The 19,611-nt window shown below is 31.1% G+C and overlaps 3 protein-coding genes across 4 annotated transcripts in view; 1 reads left to right on the top strand and 2 right to left on the bottom strand.

Annotated features, from left to right (window-relative positions):
* The window catches only part of LOC116342421 (octopamine receptor), a 42,486-nt gene extending 28,196 nt beyond the window's left edge, over nucleotides 1-14,290 (bottom strand). Inside the window, exons 1-2 of the mRNA XM_031770027.1 lie at nucleotides 14,118-14,290; nucleotides 12,654-13,801 (exon numbers count right to left, since the gene is read on the bottom strand). The gene's annotated coding sequence lies outside the window, so the exon portion shown is untranslated. The remainder of the gene's footprint in view (nucleotides 1-12,653; nucleotides 13,802-14,117) is intronic.
* Nucleotides 14,291-14,701: 411 nt separating this feature from the next.
* On the bottom strand, nucleotides 14,702-16,896 carry LOC116342320. Its single transcript, XM_031769870.1, has 6 exons — nucleotides 16,779-16,896; nucleotides 16,432-16,707; nucleotides 16,226-16,354; nucleotides 15,981-16,156; nucleotides 15,786-15,912; nucleotides 14,702-15,715 (listed from the first exon to the last, which is right to left on the bottom strand). Exons 1-6 carry the CDS (start codon nucleotides 16,792-16,794, stop codon nucleotides 15,690-15,692), a joined length of 750 nt encoding a protein of 249 aa, XP_031625730.1. The 5' UTR covers nucleotides 16,795-16,896; the 3' UTR covers nucleotides 14,702-15,689.
* Nucleotides 16,897-17,646: 750 nt separating this feature from the next.
* Nucleotides 17,647-19,611, top strand: part of LOC116342319 (delta-1-pyrroline-5-carboxylate synthase) — a 14,538-nt gene continuing 12,573 nt past the window's right edge. Inside the window, exon 1 of one of the 2 annotated variants that reach the window (XM_031769866.1) lies at nucleotides 17,647-17,982. In XM_031769866.1, the coding sequence (XP_031625726.1) occupies nucleotides 17,851-17,982 (132 nt within the window). In that variant the 5' untranslated portion in view covers nucleotides 17,647-17,850. The remainder of the gene's footprint in view (nucleotides 17,983-19,611) is intronic. The other variant, XM_031769867.1, reaches the window with a different exon arrangement.

Below are 19,611 nucleotides of genomic sequence, written 5' to 3'. Positions count from 1 at the left end.
TTTTCGGTACAGTGAAGTACACCTTTGGTACAGTAAATATACATATTAAACACAAAAAAATATTTTCATGTGCGGACATTTGAGTAGTCATCCGCCGTATTGATAAAAGTCTTTTTTTCGTAGCTTTCATACCGATGAATCAATCAATTTGAACCGATTGGGATATATGATCACATACAAATTCGGATTGCGCATAGAATCTCCAAAAAGAAGGTGCTTGAAATTAGCGAGCATTCATAAAAAGTGTGAAAGGTATATTATGATATTAAAATAAACCGTTGAAACTTTATGTAATAAAATGTTAATTTATATTCGATGTTCAAGCTGTGATAAGCCCGTGGACGACAACGAATTTTGCATGGCAATATCCGCTATGAATTTATTATATGTGAGCCATCTTATTTCTTATCGTCATATGGTTGTAAATTCGGTCTTTCCATTCGCAAAAATACCAAACACAATCGAATATTCTCAAGACAATTACAATCGACTGAGTGTGTTCGCTCCAAATGCTTGTTGTATGAATATATTAAATGTGACAATCGATGCGTATTTGGTACGTGATCCACAATCACTAATCAAGCGAACGAGAAGAAAAGCGTGACGATGAATACATGTCACTTACTTTTTGCTCTTATCGAAAACTGAATACGGTCTGCGAACACAGTTCTGTGCATTTAACTAAACGCTTGTTGTCTTACAATGCTAATGTCATTTTCGTCGATAATCACGCACGTGGAAAGCATATTTATTTGAACTATGAAGAAGTGACAAATTCATTTTGATATTAACATAATATGACATTTAAAAAATGTAATGATTCATGAGATAAATCCAGAGATTACTTTAATGCCACAAAAGCATTTCTGAAATATGGTTTAAGCCAACCGTTATTAGAATTGATAATTAATTGAATGATTATGAATATCGCTTTTAATTTCGAGATAAATCAATTGCATTTATTTCAAGAAGAAAACTGCAGCATTCCTTATACAATTCATCCGAAATAATCAGAGCAGTACTGAATATGAAAGAATTCAAAAGACATCAACAAGACGATATTTTCATGTGTTTTTGCCTTAGTTTTTGCAACGCCACCTACGACTCCAACGATGTGCTATATTACCGTTTAGTGTTTGCAGTTTGATGATTATCTCGTGTCGCACATGATTGATCGCAAAAGCTTCAAAACGATTTGATTCAAATCATATTTGTGTTTGTTAAACAGATATTCTACCGAAAACAGACACGCTGCTGATTGAATTTTCGGACCGCCAGATAAACATGGTCTAATACTTCTACTGATATTATTTATTAAATAAAAATTAATAGTAATTCTTGCATTCAGCTAATGCTTGTATTATTGTTATGTGATGGTGGTACGTATGAAAATACACATTTTTTTGCCATGAACGTTAAATTATTTTCGATTTTTTGCGACCGCATAGACAGATAATGTTCACAAGCCATCGACAAATAAGCAATGTCATTCAAAGAGATATGATGAAGTGTGCTTGAGCAAATTAAGTTTCAGAAGAAGCACACGCAGCCTTGAACAACATTGCTGTACGAAGATTATTAGGGATAATTATTGTGCATCGTCATAATTCGCAAGCTTGAACTTTTTCATACTTTAGGTTTTGTCTTCCCTCTCGATTCCATTCATCGTCTACATGAATTGTTTATTTCATGTTGAATACATCAGGCACAGCGCCGCAAACATTTTCATAGAGCGAATACAATGAACAAAAATTTCACGGGTAAAAGACTGTCTTGGAATTGTGACTGCGTTGACGTAAATTATTATTGGATTTTTATAATAATAAACGGAGATTTTCGCTTGTTCATTTTTTTCTCAGTTTATGTTCACTTAATATTAAATCCTTTCTTTTCAATAATATTTAAATGATGTTATCTTTTAACGATTTTTTGTAATTTTTAACGAAATCCAGTAAATGTTATCTCTTTATCCATTTTAATGTAATAATTTATTAAATAAACATACTTCCATTGCCATAATAGTAATAATGAATTATTCCAGAGTTAAAATCGGATACTGAAAATGTTCTTTTAATGAAAAAACTTTCACTCTGGTCTTCTCTTGAAATAGCAAAGCTTACATTTTTATGGCCATGATATTGGTATAATTTCACGAAGGAAGTAAACACTACAAGGGATAAAGCTTACGTCTCACTCCGTTTGTTCACAAATTTGTTTTCTTTCTTGGGCTACAAAGCGTATTATTTTCCAAAATATCAAAACTGATGCCCTCCCATTTAAACTTAATCTTAAATATGTTAAATCAATCAATCAATCACTCATTTTATAGCCTGCCAACTCCCACGATCCATTGTTGGCTTTGTTTTGAGCTATAAATTACATCGTTTTATAAGTGTGTTAGTGCGTACAACGTGTATAACGTTTTAAATAAATATAAATAAACGCTAAGCGTTTCGTGTACAATTCAAAACTGATTTTATATGAAGAGAATTTTATTGTTCGAATTTATACTAATCAAAACATTAAACCCCATATTCACGAACAATTTCTATTTTACGGTAAATCAATTTTTATAACAAATTTTGGAATTTAGTATGATTAAGATCAATTTATTTCGTCATAAATCATTATTGTAATGGAATTTTTACGCCATCGTATAGTCTCTGGCGGAATAAATAAAATGTCAGTTTTCCAAACACATTTCGATAATGGTACTGAAATAATGTCAAATTGAAGCCATGTCCGTATGGACCCAATTTATATCATTTTTTTTTATAAAGAATTGATTTATTCCAAAAGATTGATTAATATTGAACAAAAATGTCATCAAATCTCTATTGAATGAATCATAGTTAGAACGAGTGCAATAATAAAGTTTGTATTTTATCGGAACCAACTCCAATATTTTTCAACATCTGATGTTGTTATACAGTGCTTGCAACTTTTTTGTACTTGTGGCGCATGATATTATTGCAAAGCATCAATATCCTGCATTCGATTTATGGAATGAATCATATTTTTTTGTAATAATAATAAAAGTGTGTCTATATTTACTTTGAAACCAAAAAAGAAGTCGTGCCTGCAAATCAATGGGGATGTTTGATACTGTCTACTTCATTTTATATGAAATTGTCCCTGATAAGGCAACTGGGCTGCAATTTTGTTGTTTTTGTTGATATAGCCTGTCATGATTAAATGTGTTTGCACGTAATAGTAAGCGGGATGGCGCTATGAGGCTTTTGTATTTTATGAAAACGACACGTTCAAGCTATGGTCAAATTATGGAAAAGTTATGATGGAATTTCGTTAGAAGGGTTTTGTGGGCAAAATTGCATTTTCAGCAAAAAAATGTCTATACGATGATAAGGATGCGGGTTTTTTCTCTTTTAATCCCTAACATTTGGTATTTTATATGTGATTTCTTTTGTAGCCAGCCGGTTTAAATTTCGTTGAATTTTGCTTCGAATTATCGAGAAAAAATTGGTCATCTGAAACAGTCGTATTACTGAATTTTAAAAAACCAGAAGCCAAATTCTACGGGCCTTCTCTTTTTTACTTCAACATAATTTCTCCAAGCAGAGTAGACAGTAGAGCCCACATAAATAAAGATTGAATGTAACATCGTCAGTAGGAATTAATGCTATAATCACGCATACTTTGCGTCATTTTTATGAGGATTTGTCGGTGAATTGTGCAAAATACGTTGCGTATGTGATATGAATTATATTGTTTTGACGACTTAGCAATTAAAGCAAATATCCAGCAGAGACATGTTACATAATTAGATCATAATCACAATAACGTAAATAAGAAATAAATGAATTTTTCACATTTGAACCCTGTTATCGTTGCAATTTCAGCATTGTTGGCGAAATCATATGCGTTGAAATATGCATTTGTTTTTGATGTAAAACTGATGGGATTACTATAGCATTGCCGAATCAACCAAAACACGAGAATTCACTAAATTTAATTAAAAGCTAGCAAAAACATTGAAACGATAATAAAATCTCGCTTCACGTTCCACAAATTTGTCTTCTGTAATCATTTGGTTTGTCCTTGAAATGCTATTTTGTATTACATGTGCAAATTCATTTTATTCACTATGTAAATTCACATTGCGTAAAATCGTGCAACATTCTGCCAGCGATGATACATTGCTTTGCCATTCATGCCAGAAAATCATTGGAAAAAGGCTTTCAATCGAATTAGCTTTCGACATACGGTTTTGAACTTTAGTCAAGCTTTATGATTCGAATAAATACGGTATAGACATTCCAACCGAGTTAGTTTAGCTCGACGTAAAAAAAAATGTATACAATCTATTCAAAAACACAGTTAATTTTCTTTGCAATTTCATTTGTGCAGAATGATTTCCGATTCGATTACTGAACAGCTGAACATCATTTCGCCAAAGCGATAAATGGGCTGTAGAAAGATTTCTGTTCGCCGTGTTACAATCTAAATCTGGCATATTGCATTCAAACAGAAAATCTATCTCGACGGATGAGAGAATATATATTGGAGACGGATAATTTAACGATGTTTTGCATTTTCTACTTTGGCGGAAAAAGCGAAAGGAAAATCATGTCTCAAATCTAATTACAAAGTAATTTATTCCTATATTAAACAGACATTGTTTGGAATATAAGCAAGCTAAAGGCTGGCAAATGTAACCAACCCCAATCTGATACTCTTAAAACTGTCCTAAATAAACATTTGAATTATGCCATGCATAAACAAAACTAAAGAGAAAAAAATGAACAAGATTATCTTCAACTTGAAATGATTGCAAAACTGGTAATCAAACTCACTCAACAGCTCTACTAACGCGGAATTTACTTTAAAATCCCCACATTTTTTTATTAATTAACATTACAGAAGTAAAATTAAAATTACAATTTCCTTGAATAATTCTTGTATGCTCCCGTCTCTTATAAACATGATCTTGAGGTTTCTCACTAATTTTATGCGGATCACACTTTAAAACCTGGATAAAAGAAACGGTTAGCAGCGAAATTAGATTAAGCTTGTTTCTAATTTCTTAGCTATATTCAACTGTATTATCATTTTAGTTAATGGCTTTTTTTGTTTTATTTCCACTGTGGGTGTGCAGCATTTAAATTGCGTATGTAAAAGCCATAAAATGTGTAAATTAAAAGCTGATTCGCCAGAAATTTTCCCATATCATTTATATTTAATTTGTCTAGTAGGTCCAATAATATATGATTTTATTCGATAACATTCGGATAATTTGTCTGACGCACTACGGAGACTTTTCATTCGTTCGATCAAAAGAACATCACAAAATCTGTATCCAAGGCAATGATAAAGTGTTTAATGTTCCGTTCAACTTGCGCTTGAAGCATATGGAAACAAAACAAACAACTCAATTTGTGCGAAGATGGAGAAGGTAATGATGTTAATCTGTCGTTACTGCGGCGTATCATGTTATGTTATTTATGTCTGCCAAACAGAGTTTACTTATTGAAATATTTTGCAAAAATAAAGATTATAGGATTTTCCACACAGATATATACCTTATTGCAGAAGCGGTAAATTTTTTTTCCTGATGAGCCATCATTTCATTTGTATATGTCAGTACATACAAAAGTTTTGTAAGATGTTATAACGAACATTTCACAGTGTGTCCGCTTGTCAATTAGGGGCAATTTGTTTGCAATTAATCACGAAGATTAGTCCGTTATGTTTACTCTAATTTTATATATATTAGGAAAACCAGTTTTATATTTGAAAATTTGAAATAGAATCGAACCTAAATTGTGATCAATTAATCAATATTTTCAGATTTTTTTGTCATTTTTACAAAGCAAACTGTAATGAAACAATAAAACATAATTTTCTATTAAGTTTATGGTCTGTAACTTTGTCTTACAGAAAATTTCAGAGAATCTAGATGGAAGCAATAAAAAATTTGGATTCTCGCAGAACGCAGAGTAAAAAGAATAATTGCAATTGTTAAAGTAAGGTGTGTAACTTTATGTACAATGAACGAACTTTCATTGGCATTGACATGCATAAAAAGACAAACGCAGGCGTACATAAAATTAGTTCATCTTTTCTAAATGACTTTATTTTGATTATGGTTAATCCCCCTGGATCTCGTTTACGGAATTTTTTATATTGCGGTGAAACATTTGTATACGGTGAATGACAAATACTTTCTCTGCAGATCAAATTTTTCTTGTAGCAAAATAAAGAAAGAAAAGCGAAAGAATGAATAATGTAAATATATTCTCTTTTTTTTTTCATTATTGCATGCCATGAAAGCATATTGCAACATGGTACATCCGTTCTTTTGCTTGCGTCTAATATGTGATGCACTGTACGTCTTTGTATGGAGAACAGAAATCAAAATATTAAAAAAATATACGAAATTCAAGTCTACCAATCAAGCCTTTTTTTTAAAGGAATAAAGTGTGAGCACTTCTGCTTATCACCAAAAAACCATTCATAAGAAATTATTAATGACTTGACCCAAAAAGGGAATATATAATAATGTTTTGTTTTGGCTCCTGTTTATTGAGTATGTTATTGTAATCATCTGGGACACCAACAAACATTTTATGATAAACATAATCCATCCATTTATATAATTAGAGCCAGAATACCGTTATAAAACTGGGAATATATACTTCAGTTTTGTGGTCAAATCATTATTGTGGCAAAGTTAGATAAAATTTGGCAAACATTCAATCCATCCTTTATCTGAATGTGTAATGTTTGTTAAATTTAAATAGAAAATTCCACAGAAATTTACATTGAAGTAAAATACAGCCAACTCCTGATATAGCTATGTTATCATCATATTATCACGTTGCGTTTTTCACATTGTTTTGACATACGAGTCATGGATCTTTAATTATGAATATTTTCATAAAATGCACTTATCGTATTTTTTACCATTACTTCGTACGTTGATCAGACCTCATTTCATGGCAAAACAAAATCCTTTTGCACAGAATACGTATGTGAATGTTATACACAATAATCTGAACATAACGATGATGATGACTATAAATATAAAGCGAAATATTTGTGAATAAAAAATGAAAACCGCAACGACGCACTACATTATACCGACAAGTTTAATAAAAAATTGCTGCTTTGAAACATGATTGCATATAAAAATCACTTTAGTATTTTATTCGAAGAATGTCCTGTATTCAAATGTAAGTACTTTGCATGGCAACCGAAACAAAGCTTAATTTGGCGAGTGTCGCCCGACAGATAAACTGCTATGAAAAATCGTTATTTTTATTATTTCGTGAAATTCAGTAAAAACTCATTGTGTATGGTTATTTGGTTTCCATGTAGTGTACGGCGCTCTTCAGTACTCAGTAAGCAAAAAATAAAAGCTTGTTAATGTACAATGTGCATTTAATATCAGCTATTTTCAAAATTCATGTCCATATGAAATGAATAGATTGATACATTTCCATGTGAAATTATGATTTAATCAAAACTTTTTCATTGGCTTGTTTGCTCATGATAAAGGAACTTCACTCAACGAACAATCATTCATAAATTCAATTAATTAATACTATGAATTAAATACGCAGAAAATTGACCATTTATTTGGGATTTTAGCTGACGGGTATATGTCATAAGGCCATAAATCATAAGTCGACTAATTTGTTCCAGCAAACAGTGTACAGAACTTTCAACAGAAGAGATTATTATTATTTATTCAATATGAAATGTTTTAAATAGATTTTAAATGGTGATAGTCAAAAATATAAAAATTAAGTTTACATTTGCAGCATTCTGCAAACACTGTTAGCCATAGAATGGCAATATATGCTATTTTACATTTTATTTATAAATGTCAAAGAGCTTTTCTACTTCGAATGGTACATAATTAATTCAAACGAATATCATACATTTTAATTTAGTTTAAAGTATTTTTTTACCATTTTATAATATCAGGTAAGACTGACAAACGTTGACTGCGTCAATAAAATTGAAATACGATGAAACAGACGTATGTAAAAAGTTCAACTTGTCCATTAACATTGAATATTGAAATGGGAGTAGGAAACGAGTAAAATTATACATTTAAATGTGGTTTTAAGTCAATTTTTTTTCAAATATGTGCTACTGTCTGCATCATTAAAAACTTTTTTTCACAGTCAATTTTTTTTAACTTTTCCATTAACATTTATTTACTATTGAAAAGTGGATGGATCAAAAGTAATTCAAAAAAGCCAGAGAAATTGTAAGGGAATTCGTATATTTTAATATAATTCAATTTTATCCAGTTTCCCCATTTTTCGCATTATTTCTGAATCCGATAATAATTCGTTTAACGAGCGCAATGGATTACATTTTGGTCATAAGAGCAATGAATTTTTTGTCTGTCTATTCATCAAGATAGATGATACATTGAGGGATGAAAAGATTCTCCAAGCGCTTAGGTAACATTTGTTGAAATGGTTATTTTATGCTCATTCAGGCACAAACGTCTCGTTCCCTCTCCAAAAAGGTGCTACCGACAATTGTTTGTATTTACTAAACACATGTTAAGCGGAAAACCATTTCACATTGAACGGTTGTTCATGCGGTCAGTATATTTTCACGCTTTTGAGATGAAATATTATATGGTCCGTTTTCCTTAGCTTTTCCGGTCATTGTAATAAATATGTTTTATATGTCGCATGAATAATAGAAATTGGAGAGTAATATACATAAAAAAGTGATGAACGCTCAAAAGTCATTCGAATTATGTGGATGCTTCTTTTGTATCTCATTTTTATGGTTTGTTAAATTGAGGAATTGTTCAACGTTTAAGAGAAAATGCGCTTATTTTGGCGCAGAAACCAACATTAAAAAGAGGATTGCGGTTGGTTCATAGCACCATAGTCTCTGTAATTTATTCCGGTATATTTTTCATCACTTCACAATTGTGTAACTGTTTTTAAAAAAGGATTGTTCAGAAACTACATCTTTAACACACAAAAAAATCGGAATGGAGTTGTTGAAAAAAAAATGAATTTTTCATTTTTAATGTCTTTTAGTGTTTGATCTAGAGCCCTATGGGTATTCACGAAAAAATAAATGTTTAACATTGTAAATTTGCAATTCGCTAACGTCACATTATGCTCAAAAAGCATCTGATCATATCATATTACGATATTACCATTTAACGTACAGGATTAACATGCAATGTTTTTTTCTTCTTATGTTTGCAAAATGTTTGCATTCACTTTAACAAAAAACTGTGCATTGCAAGAGAGAAAACACTTTAAAGTAAATATTAAAAGTCATAATTTATTTGATTTCTATTACTTTATTGCAATTTAGTTTTGTGCAATTGCTGACCTTTCAAATTACATATGATATATTTTGAGAGTGAGTGTGAGGACGTCAAACCTTGGAATTGAAGAAGTTCTGGTGACGCCAAATGGAATCCTCATATACTTGTTTTGAAACTACTAGTCATTGAATCGAGTCACATTTCTTTTTTGGGTTTCATTTCGCGATTACGTACAGACTTTAAGTTTTCCAAGTTGCGCATTTCAAAAATATTTCACTGTGTAAATAATTATCGATTCACTAAATGATTCAGTGGTTTAATCTGGTTTAGTGGATTTAATGGATTTTTGGAATAGAAAGAAAAACGCATTATAATGATTTTTAGAATGAGAAAATGAATAAACAACATTTCTAAACAACCACACTGTGCAATTTGATATTCATCAGTTGATGGTGAGTTAGTTTGTGGAAATCATTCATCAAATTCCATTTCGTATATTCACAAAAAAGGCAAAATAAAAAAATACTATCAATTTTACCGAGAAACTGGCTTTTCGACATTTGGTAATAATATGATCAACAATTCATCATCACATGGCCAGACACTTTTTGTTTTTGATTGTATTAGCATCCATATATGAATCGTTAAGAATAATAATGACTTACGCCATACCGACTCTTTTACCTATACGTAAGAGATAGTCGTAAAATGACCTAGTATAGTTTGAGATTTAGTTGTAATCTCACATCTATCTCCTTAGATTTAGCCACTAGATGCATAGGTAAAAGAGTTGGTATCAGCGTGTGTCATTATTATTCTCAACCATTCATGTCAGGTAACTGATGATATTACATAAGCCATCATATGCCTACATAAATGTGAAAAATCACATGAAATTTGTTGTCAAGTGAGTCTCTGTTTCTATTAATCGTAAATTGACCACCAAATAGAACTTTTCTAGACAATTATTTGAACATCTATTTCATGACATCATCATTAATTGCATTAGAGTAATAGAAAATCAAATGTCATTGCTTCAACATATTGAAATACTTTTCTGCATTTTATGTTACTCAAATAATAAGAATGAAGGCCATCAAATGTCTTAGGACAGAATTTTTTAATTCTGTAGAACATAGAAAATGAATTGTTTCTTCAAATTCGTTAACTTTCGTTAACTTTGTTATAAAAAATATTATTTTTTTATGCAAACTAAAGTGTAAATAACAGATATGCTGCACAAAATTAAGTTACTATGTAATTATTAATATTATTATTATAAGATTCCTTTTTTGTCTATTTAAAAATTGAAATCAAATAATTGCCTTACAAATTTGTTACTTGTTATTATGTTGATTTCAAATTGTTTTGAAGAATTGCTCTTATGAAGTTTTATCTTGTACTTTTTCATTTCAGGTGTTAATATAAATTAATTGAAATAATTACAATCATAAGAACTTGAATGCAATGTGAATCTTAATACTATGATGTACAACAACTATATTATTGAGGGTAACAGAACTCTTTTGCATCGAGTGAATTTAACGTAAAAATGGAATAAACAATGTTATATGAGCCTGTAATAATTCATACAAGTGCTTGATTTTCCTTGGAAGTGTCATAATTGAAGAATTTTAATGACTTCTGTAGCTGGAAAATATGAAATAAAATCTGACTTATGTGTAAATATAACGATGCAAAAGACACAGCGGAAATGTGTGACTAACATGAGCTTGAACAGTGAACACAAGATTTGAATGAAAAACCTAACTTCATTGACGCTTGAAAATGTTTGCAAATTGTTATGAATGGAAACAAAATGAAAATTCATCTTGAATTCGGAATGCTTCTCCATCCGATGTAAATACTTGACTTTAAAAAGGGCAAATGAAACAAACACCTCTGGAAAAGGATGTTTTTTTTAAAATAAATTGTTCACTTTGAGTCTTAATCTAAACTGATGAGAGACAAAAAAGAAGTCATGCCATACCTTTTGAAATCATGAAAATGAAATAGGTTACTGGGATATCTCATCTATTTCGTAGAAAACCAGCAATAATATATTGCGAGTAATTACTATTTAGTAAATGTAATTACAAGAAAACAACCAAAAAGCAATGGCCATAAGTATGCATGTCCCTCTGGGTTTCAATTCTACTTGTTTCCATAATTTCATGTAACGAAGTTTGAACTACAAAAATTTGAGTAAATATTTATGAATGGAAAAAATAGACATTCAAATTCCGCAAATAGCCCAACAATGTAATAATCTAATGCACGTATTCCAGAGAGATAAGTTGTCTTTTTAACCAAACGTCGGTAGTCTCGAAACAACTACAAATTTGATATTTTTTGTGCAATACACAAGTGAGAATCAAAATTGCTACTAATTCCAAAATTGCTTGGACATTTTTATTAGATTTTGTCATACGGTGTTTTAAAATGTCACCGTCACTACCTTTTGTGACGGTGTCGTACAAAGTCTTGTGTCAAAAGAATCACTGTATGACTTTTGCGAAACCATTTGAGAAATTATAAAAATTAGTGGAAAAAGTTCAAATTTATAAGTTGCTCAACGTTCTTTCCAACCTTTTGTTGAAAAACATCAAGCTTTTCATCATTGTTACCTCTTGGTATTTTCGTTATGCCGATCATTTTATTTAATTTGTGATTGGTTCAATGTTTTATCAAAACTGCTTTTGTATTTCTGTTTCAAATTCAAATATATTTGAATTCTTGAAAAATGTTCGGTAAATGTCAAAAAGCATTTCCAAATGTTTTTCAATATGCTGTAAACGAAAATATGGAAATGTTTTCAATGGAAAACATCATGAAAAAGTAATCCTATTTGTTATTCTAGAATTTATGATATTCACTATATCATCAAGAATAACATATATGAATATTATACGTAAAATTACTACCAAGTTACTATTGGCAACCATATATCGTATGCCACACTTTCTATTTATATTTCATAAACAGCTACAGCGCTACTCCGCCCATTCTTCTCATCTTTAATAACTGAAAATTATCATTGCTGACCATTTCAATGTGATTCGAGGAACGTACACCACAGTTCAAATCGGCTTAGAGACTGTTGATATCTGACAAAGCTCGATTTTTCATTCATATTCTATCTCATTCATTTTCATTTAAAATGGATTTTCGGATTTGGTCATTGTTGCGATAGGTGTAAACAATTTGCCGTGATTGTTTAGATTGAAAGGAAATTGTGCGGTTTTAAATTGAATTCACGCAACAAAAAGAATATGAATGGTTATTGTTATCGAAACTTTTGTCATCTTTTTTCAAAAATTAAACAAACTGAACTATGAATGTTACAAATGTTGAACAAAATAATTGAAACACTTACCATGAAGACCAATCTGTATTCTGTGTTGGATGAAAGTCTGTTGCATTACAACAAATTTATGTTTGTATTTTTCTTTATCTATGGAACATACAGTTTTTTCATGTCATACCAACTTGGTCGATCTAATTTTGCGAAAAGTAGTTTTACTAAAACTCTAAGTGTCCATTATCCTTCGAGTTAACAACAGTGTTTGGACGATGATGTTGACGACGATGACACACAACATTTACTTAAAAAATATTTTCATTGAGAGTCAATCTAATGCATGTTATACATTGCAACCAAATAATCGAGCCCCAGGGAGCCCAAATTTTACTAATACCATTATATTATTCGTGTTTGGCATGACGTGCTTTTAGTCCACACCGCAGAACAAACATCGATTAATTGCATCTAAGCAAGCAGCACCGATTTGAATGTCTTACATTACATTAACCAGATTTTATATACATAGCTGGTGTTTGTTGAATACATTCCCACAAAACACAACAATGAGTCTGAGTTTAAGATAGATTATGAAATGAGCAGCCCATAATTGTGGTAAGAATCTTATGTTGATTTACTATATATTTACTTTTGAAGGCGATGAAATTATGAACAAATGCACACTTTTTTCCACTATTGTTCTTTTTCATGTTTGCTAAGCATCAAGCTCGTAACCATTTTGACACCATGTTAAACAAAAGACGAAAAACAAAATTATTATCAAATCACGAAACATGCACCAAAAGTGGCATAAGAGTCCACTTCAATTACGGCAACTGCCATTTCATCTAGTTGTCCGATTATTGGTTGGGTGGTCATATGGATTTATACTATGTTCAGTTTTATCGTACACATTTACTTGTCACTTTTATTGCGTTAGACAGGTTTAATTTATTGAGAACTCTTTAATTGAATCGCTGGCATCCATTCTTTATCTGCATCCGCATATTGTTGAGGTAACACATTTGCCATTTCAATGCAAACATCATAGCAACAACCGGAGAATAAAGATCAATATTTAATGTTCAACGGCCGGGGAAAATGAAATTAGAATTGCGTTTTACAGTCGCCCCATTTTCACAAATTCGATGAGCGCCAACATCATTCAACTTCCACCTTCAGTTTAATATGTTCAAATCTTGGCTCGCTTCGAGTCTTGATGCCTGTGTAAAAGAGAACATATCATTCAAATTTGAAGAAAACAAAAAACAAAATGATTTCCAACTATGGAACTGCTAACGAAAATCTGGAATTACAACTTCGCGGCAATATGTAATGTCGAGAATTGCTTACTCTTGGGAAATTTATGTGGATGACAACTGTGTGAATGTGTACTTGAAATATTATTTGCTAAGCCATAAATTTACTAAAGTCCTGATGCTATTAACACAATCAACAAATTTCACCCGCATCTAATTTTCTCAAGTGCAATTTTGTTCAGATTTCCAATTATGAAATTGCCATAAATTGCAAATTTACCAATTGCCTTTGTTTATTTGCTCGGAAATGATTTATTGAACTGATTGACTAATTTCACTGATTTTTTTCTTCATTCAAATTAACTATCAACGCTACGATTGCTCCGTATGAAACTTAATGGAATAACGATATTTGTCCGTGGGAAATAGAAGAGTAAAATACAACCATCCCTTTAGACGTTATTTTTGCAACTGAGTCCATTATAGTGTCTAGTCACAAGATACCATTGTGAAAATGAGCAAAAAAAATCAACAAGCTTTCACTCACCACATTTTACTCCATTACCGAACATATCATTAGCATAGAGGGTATCATTCAGAAGCTCCAAATGGGAAAAAAGTACTCATTCTAAGCTTATACTCAATTTTGTCTTCTTAATACAAAACACTTTAAGGATAACATGTATAACCGAATTGTTGAGTATTTTTTTCCAAGAAATAAGAAAATAAAAATTACTTGGAGCAATAAAATATTTCGTCCGGTTTTTCAGCATTGAAATACTTTGATTTATTTGATATTTATAAATTTTAGCCGTGCAGAGCTGTTTGATATGAAAATGATATATAATTAAATGCATGTAATTTAAAACTATAAATTATTAAACCCGTAATAAAATTCCGAATAAAATTCAATTTTTAAAATATGCTCGCATAAACATGGCATGCATTTTGAGTTTATGTTTTTACAATTAATTAAGCTAATTAACATTTTGCATTTTTGTAATATGAAAACAATTTGTTTCAATTCCTATCGATTAGAATTTTCTAATAAACGGATTTCAACGCAAATCTAACGATAAGAATATATGATTTGCACATTTTCTTAAAAAAAACATTGGTCAAACAATTTTGATATGGCATAAAAGTAAGTCATCTATATTATTTTCGATGATGAAGCTGTTAACTCAATTTCAATCAATTGAAGCGATTTCGGAAAACTCAATTCCGAAAAGTAATTCGTGCATGGCCTGCCAAATTAGAAAGCAGTAACATATGCATGTGCTGTTATGTAGTCAATTTGAAATGTTTCTGATTCAAAGTACATCAAATGACGCAATATAAAAGTATTTGGTCAACCGTTTGATCTGATTCACTCACAAATATCAAACTCGGTCCATGTCATTTAACGCTGAATATCATGTAAGGGTCGAACCGAATGAGCGAGTTTTCAGCATGAGTGAATTTGCTATAACACTAACATTTCAAATAGACAGATGATACAGAACATTTTGTAGAGCATTCATGAATACCGAGTTCAAAACATGAAAAGTTCAGTCTTTTTTTTTTAGATTAGTCAAACATTTGTTGGTCAAGCCCTTTCACTGTTCACTTTAAACGCTGATGTTACGTATTGTTTGAGAAGCAACCGCCGAAACTAATTTATCTCCTAGAGAATACATGCTCAAGCTTATTTGCAAGTTGCTAATACGGTTTCATATAAATCTTTTATAATCTTTAGCATGCAACTAGTCAGTATATATTGAATTTAACTATGTTTGCAACATGTAAGCTGCATTCTATTAAACTTAATAACTATTGATGATGTACTTGATGTCCCCTTTGTGGTGTTATGTCAATATGTGTTGGCCAGTACATTTTCTGTATTGAGTAGATGAAAAGGAAATTAAAATTTAAATCAATGTTAATGGAATATTAAAATTGACCCTACCTGGGTCAAATATGACTTGTCGTCTTTCATTTTTGCTCATTTTTGATGTGAGTTCGTGAAATAATTTTACCGACTCGTTAAACCAGTTTAAAAATTGTCTATTGGTGCCATTAAAGCCCATAACCGTCTAGTTCATTTTACACGAATAAAAAAAAGAGTTATTAACGTGGCACATATATGGCATGCACTAAATACCTTAAAGCCATTCAATGTGGTGGTTGCATTTTTGCGTGTCCTCAAACATGATTTCGAGCGGTCCGTTTTATCACTTGGCTTGTTGACATCAGCATAATTACACAATTTTAAAACATTGTAGACGATTTCCGGATTTTTTTTCAGCATAAGTGGCGTTATTCGTTTTTTCGATAATTCTTCATATAAAAAAGACAGAAAAAAATTGGTTAGAATTCACCCCAAGCAACCATATGAATTTAACTTACGGAACATCTCGCTCAAGATGATTTGACATTTGAGCAGATCACTTTTGCCAATTTGCATAGACCGGATCAGTATTCTGCCCAAATCAATTAATCGATTTTCGTTTTCTATTAGCCGATTTTTCTCCGCCACTATCACAACGATTTTGAGTACACATTCAAATGTTAATAATAGTAATAATAATAAAATGTCATTTTTGTGGCGTTACCATTGAATTGTGATGGATTGTTTTTGAATGGCATCAAAGCGAATGGATTTAAAACTATTTGCTTATTTTGTTCAACGTCACAAAGTCCATTTTCAATGGACGATTTCAATTCAATGGCACGTTTAACGGATCGATCGATATAGTTGTCGAGTGTTGGCATCACATTTTCATTTGACTGTGAAAATAATTTTATCCCAACACATCTCTTATCGGGTGCAACTGTTAATAACATGGCATCACGAAATTCGGTCGGTATCTTATTATTATTGATTTGAACTAGTTTTGAAAACGTAAAACAAACAATGTTATTAATAATTTATATTAGTTTGAAAAATATCAATTCTCACCTCTTTTCATTGTCATTCGCCTTATTTGCGTTAGATGAATAAAGGAGCGCTTCGATGTTTATCTTGTTCACGCTGCAAATGTCAAAATGTGCACTGAATGTTGACATTTTGAACTATGGAATTCAAAAGTGACAGTTTCGAAGCGTGTACTTTGCATACTACTGCAATGTGCCGCTTAAATAAACAAACTTGTTGTTTCTTCTCTTTCGCACTACATTTGTTGCTGTGAAACATGAATCGCCTTATGTAGACTTTTATTGGTCTTGGCATATAAAATGTTGTGAATTTGGAATATGTCATAATTCTATTGCAGAAAGACAATCAGAAATTTAACGTGTAAACACATTCTTGACAAAAGAGGAGGCATTGAATCTACCGCGATTAAATTGTCGAACATAATAATAGTCTTAGCACGCTTGTTATCAATTCCGAGTGTAAATAAATGTAAGTACATACAAAAAAAATTTCGTCTGACGAACATACATAAAAGAAGTACGAAATAAACGTGCAAATAAAATGTGTGTGCCGATCATATGTTTAGTTGATCGTCTGTCGGCCGCACAGAAATAGAGAACGAGACAGAGAGACAGAGATAAAGCGAGATAGAGATAAGTATCCGATAAATAGCTTGCATTCAAACACGAAGTGACAATCACAATCTTGACTGTACTGTGTCGACTGACAAGATTCACATTGCACAGCATACACAAACACATCTTGACCAATTTTAATCAATTTGATTTGATTTAGTTAGCTTTATTGCTGTTTTGAGCATACTGTTTTCGCTACAACTGATATGGATGTTCTTTCTTGTTATGTAGACTGTTCACATACGAATCAGTTGTTTTTCAGCTGTGAAGAAATCAACTGGAAGCAAATTCTTTACATCCTCATTTCCTTTCAATTTATTTGAGATACGTGAAAATTGTTCATAACATACTACCATATGTTCTATACAGTGTTACAGTTTTTTTTATAAATAGCAAACTCATTCAAAAAGATACAATATAAACAGTTAACAAAATTATTCTTTGGACTAATATTTGAGAGAACAATTTTTTTTTTTGAAAAAATGGTGCTGGCATTTGTCAACTCAATATCACATCCAAGGAAATTGCTTTCAGCTGCGTTTGCTGCTCGAACAAATATTTGTCGCTTAACAAATATTCGTCAAGCCAGCACCAGTGGAATCCGGATTCCAGGAGTAAGTATAATACTATATATATCATGATATAGTGAGCATCGCTTTAATAGTTACCAATTGTGGCAATCATCAGAATGATCTAATTTGCCGTATTAACATATGCAATTAAAATGTTTATGTATATTTGGCGCCTAAGGATAGTATCTTGATAGAGAGAGAGAGAGAGAGAGAGAGAGAGAGGTCGTCAAAGCCTTTTAAAAATGTCCGTTGAATTTCGAATTAATTATTATCAATTAACAAAAATAAATATTCTATTAAATTTGTGTAATGAGTTCATCCCAGTGCTAAAATATATTGCAAAAATTGATTTAAAAAAACGAATGCAGTTTCATAGATAGTATTATTTGTTTTTATTTCTACATTTTGTACTATAATAATAATTTCCATAATTAGTTTGTTTTTCGATTCTGGGCATACTTTGTACAGTCTATTTTACGCATCATCAGCTCAAATACAAGGTCTATAAAATTGGTCTTTGACCAGACATAATAAAGATTGAAAGAAATGTCGAAAAAAGAATTGTTGAAATACTCTCAAAGCGCCCTCGAAGACCGAACAATATGAATTTCTAAATTAATAGCTTACATGCAGAACTGTCGCTATCGGTCACAAAATACTTAATCACAAATTGAATTGAATGGAACTTTGTGTGGCATAGTTTCTCCCGATAATGAAAACATTCATATTCAATTGTAATACTCCACTCCACTTGGTGTGAGTTGAGCTCTAAACCGTATTTATGCAATATAAAAAAATTATAGTATTCTTTGTTTGTCTTTGTTCCTGCAAAACAAACACACAAATATTTATCAATCGCCATATTGTCGTGCGTCACCCAATCAGCCAAAGGTTACAAGTGGTCCCTTGAACAGTGATAAAAATTGCCGATACTCAATTCAATGTGAATGCAGTCTTCATGATTATTTTGAAATGATTTGACGTTGAAACATCAGAAATATCTGTATTGAATTGAAATGATTTAAAAGGTCAGTTTCATGACAATTTAAAATAAGTGTTTGAAAGCATCAACTATAAACACTCGAAGCAATAACAAATAATTAGAAATAGTGTCCAGCTCATTAATTTACGGAAAGAAAAACAATCGTACCATTTTCGGTGGATTATGTCTATTTTCTGTATAGTTGTCAGCTAAAATTGATATTCAAGTAATAGCGAACTGCACACTTCCATTCCGACAACACAAAATTAAACGTGAGACCAGTTTGATCTGAGCGCATACTTCAATTGATTTTTTTCAGTGAAAAAGTCATGAACATCCTATCAATTAAAAAACATCTTTTTTTACTTTTATTTGCCAGACAGTTTTTTTTTCGCTTGGGAAATGAATTTTTTTTTTTTTTTTTTTTTTGAATCTACGTTATTGATGGAAATAAAGAGCGTCGATATAAAAGATTTTTCACCTTTTACAAATTATAAAATATATGGTTATTGATATTGATTTTTCCTTTTTTGGTTAGCTACTCTGAGAAAACTCAGATGTTAAAATTCAAAGTAATAAGAGAAAAATGCCATTTTAACATGGAGAGATTTTTGAACATGGTAAAATCTCATTTTACCCGCAACACATTTCTTTGCGGGTAAAACGGCATTTTAACATGTGACAAAATT

Source organism: Contarinia nasturtii, unplaced genomic scaffold (assembly GCF_009176525.2).
Source record: "Contarinia nasturtii isolate CC-2019 unplaced genomic scaffold, AAFC_CNas_1.1 Cnas_scaffold_864, whole genome shotgun sequence".
Classification (NCBI taxonomy): domain Eukaryota; kingdom Metazoa; phylum Arthropoda; class Insecta; order Diptera; family Cecidomyiidae; genus Contarinia; species Contarinia nasturtii.
This window is presented reverse-complemented; position numbering and strand designations above follow the sequence as displayed.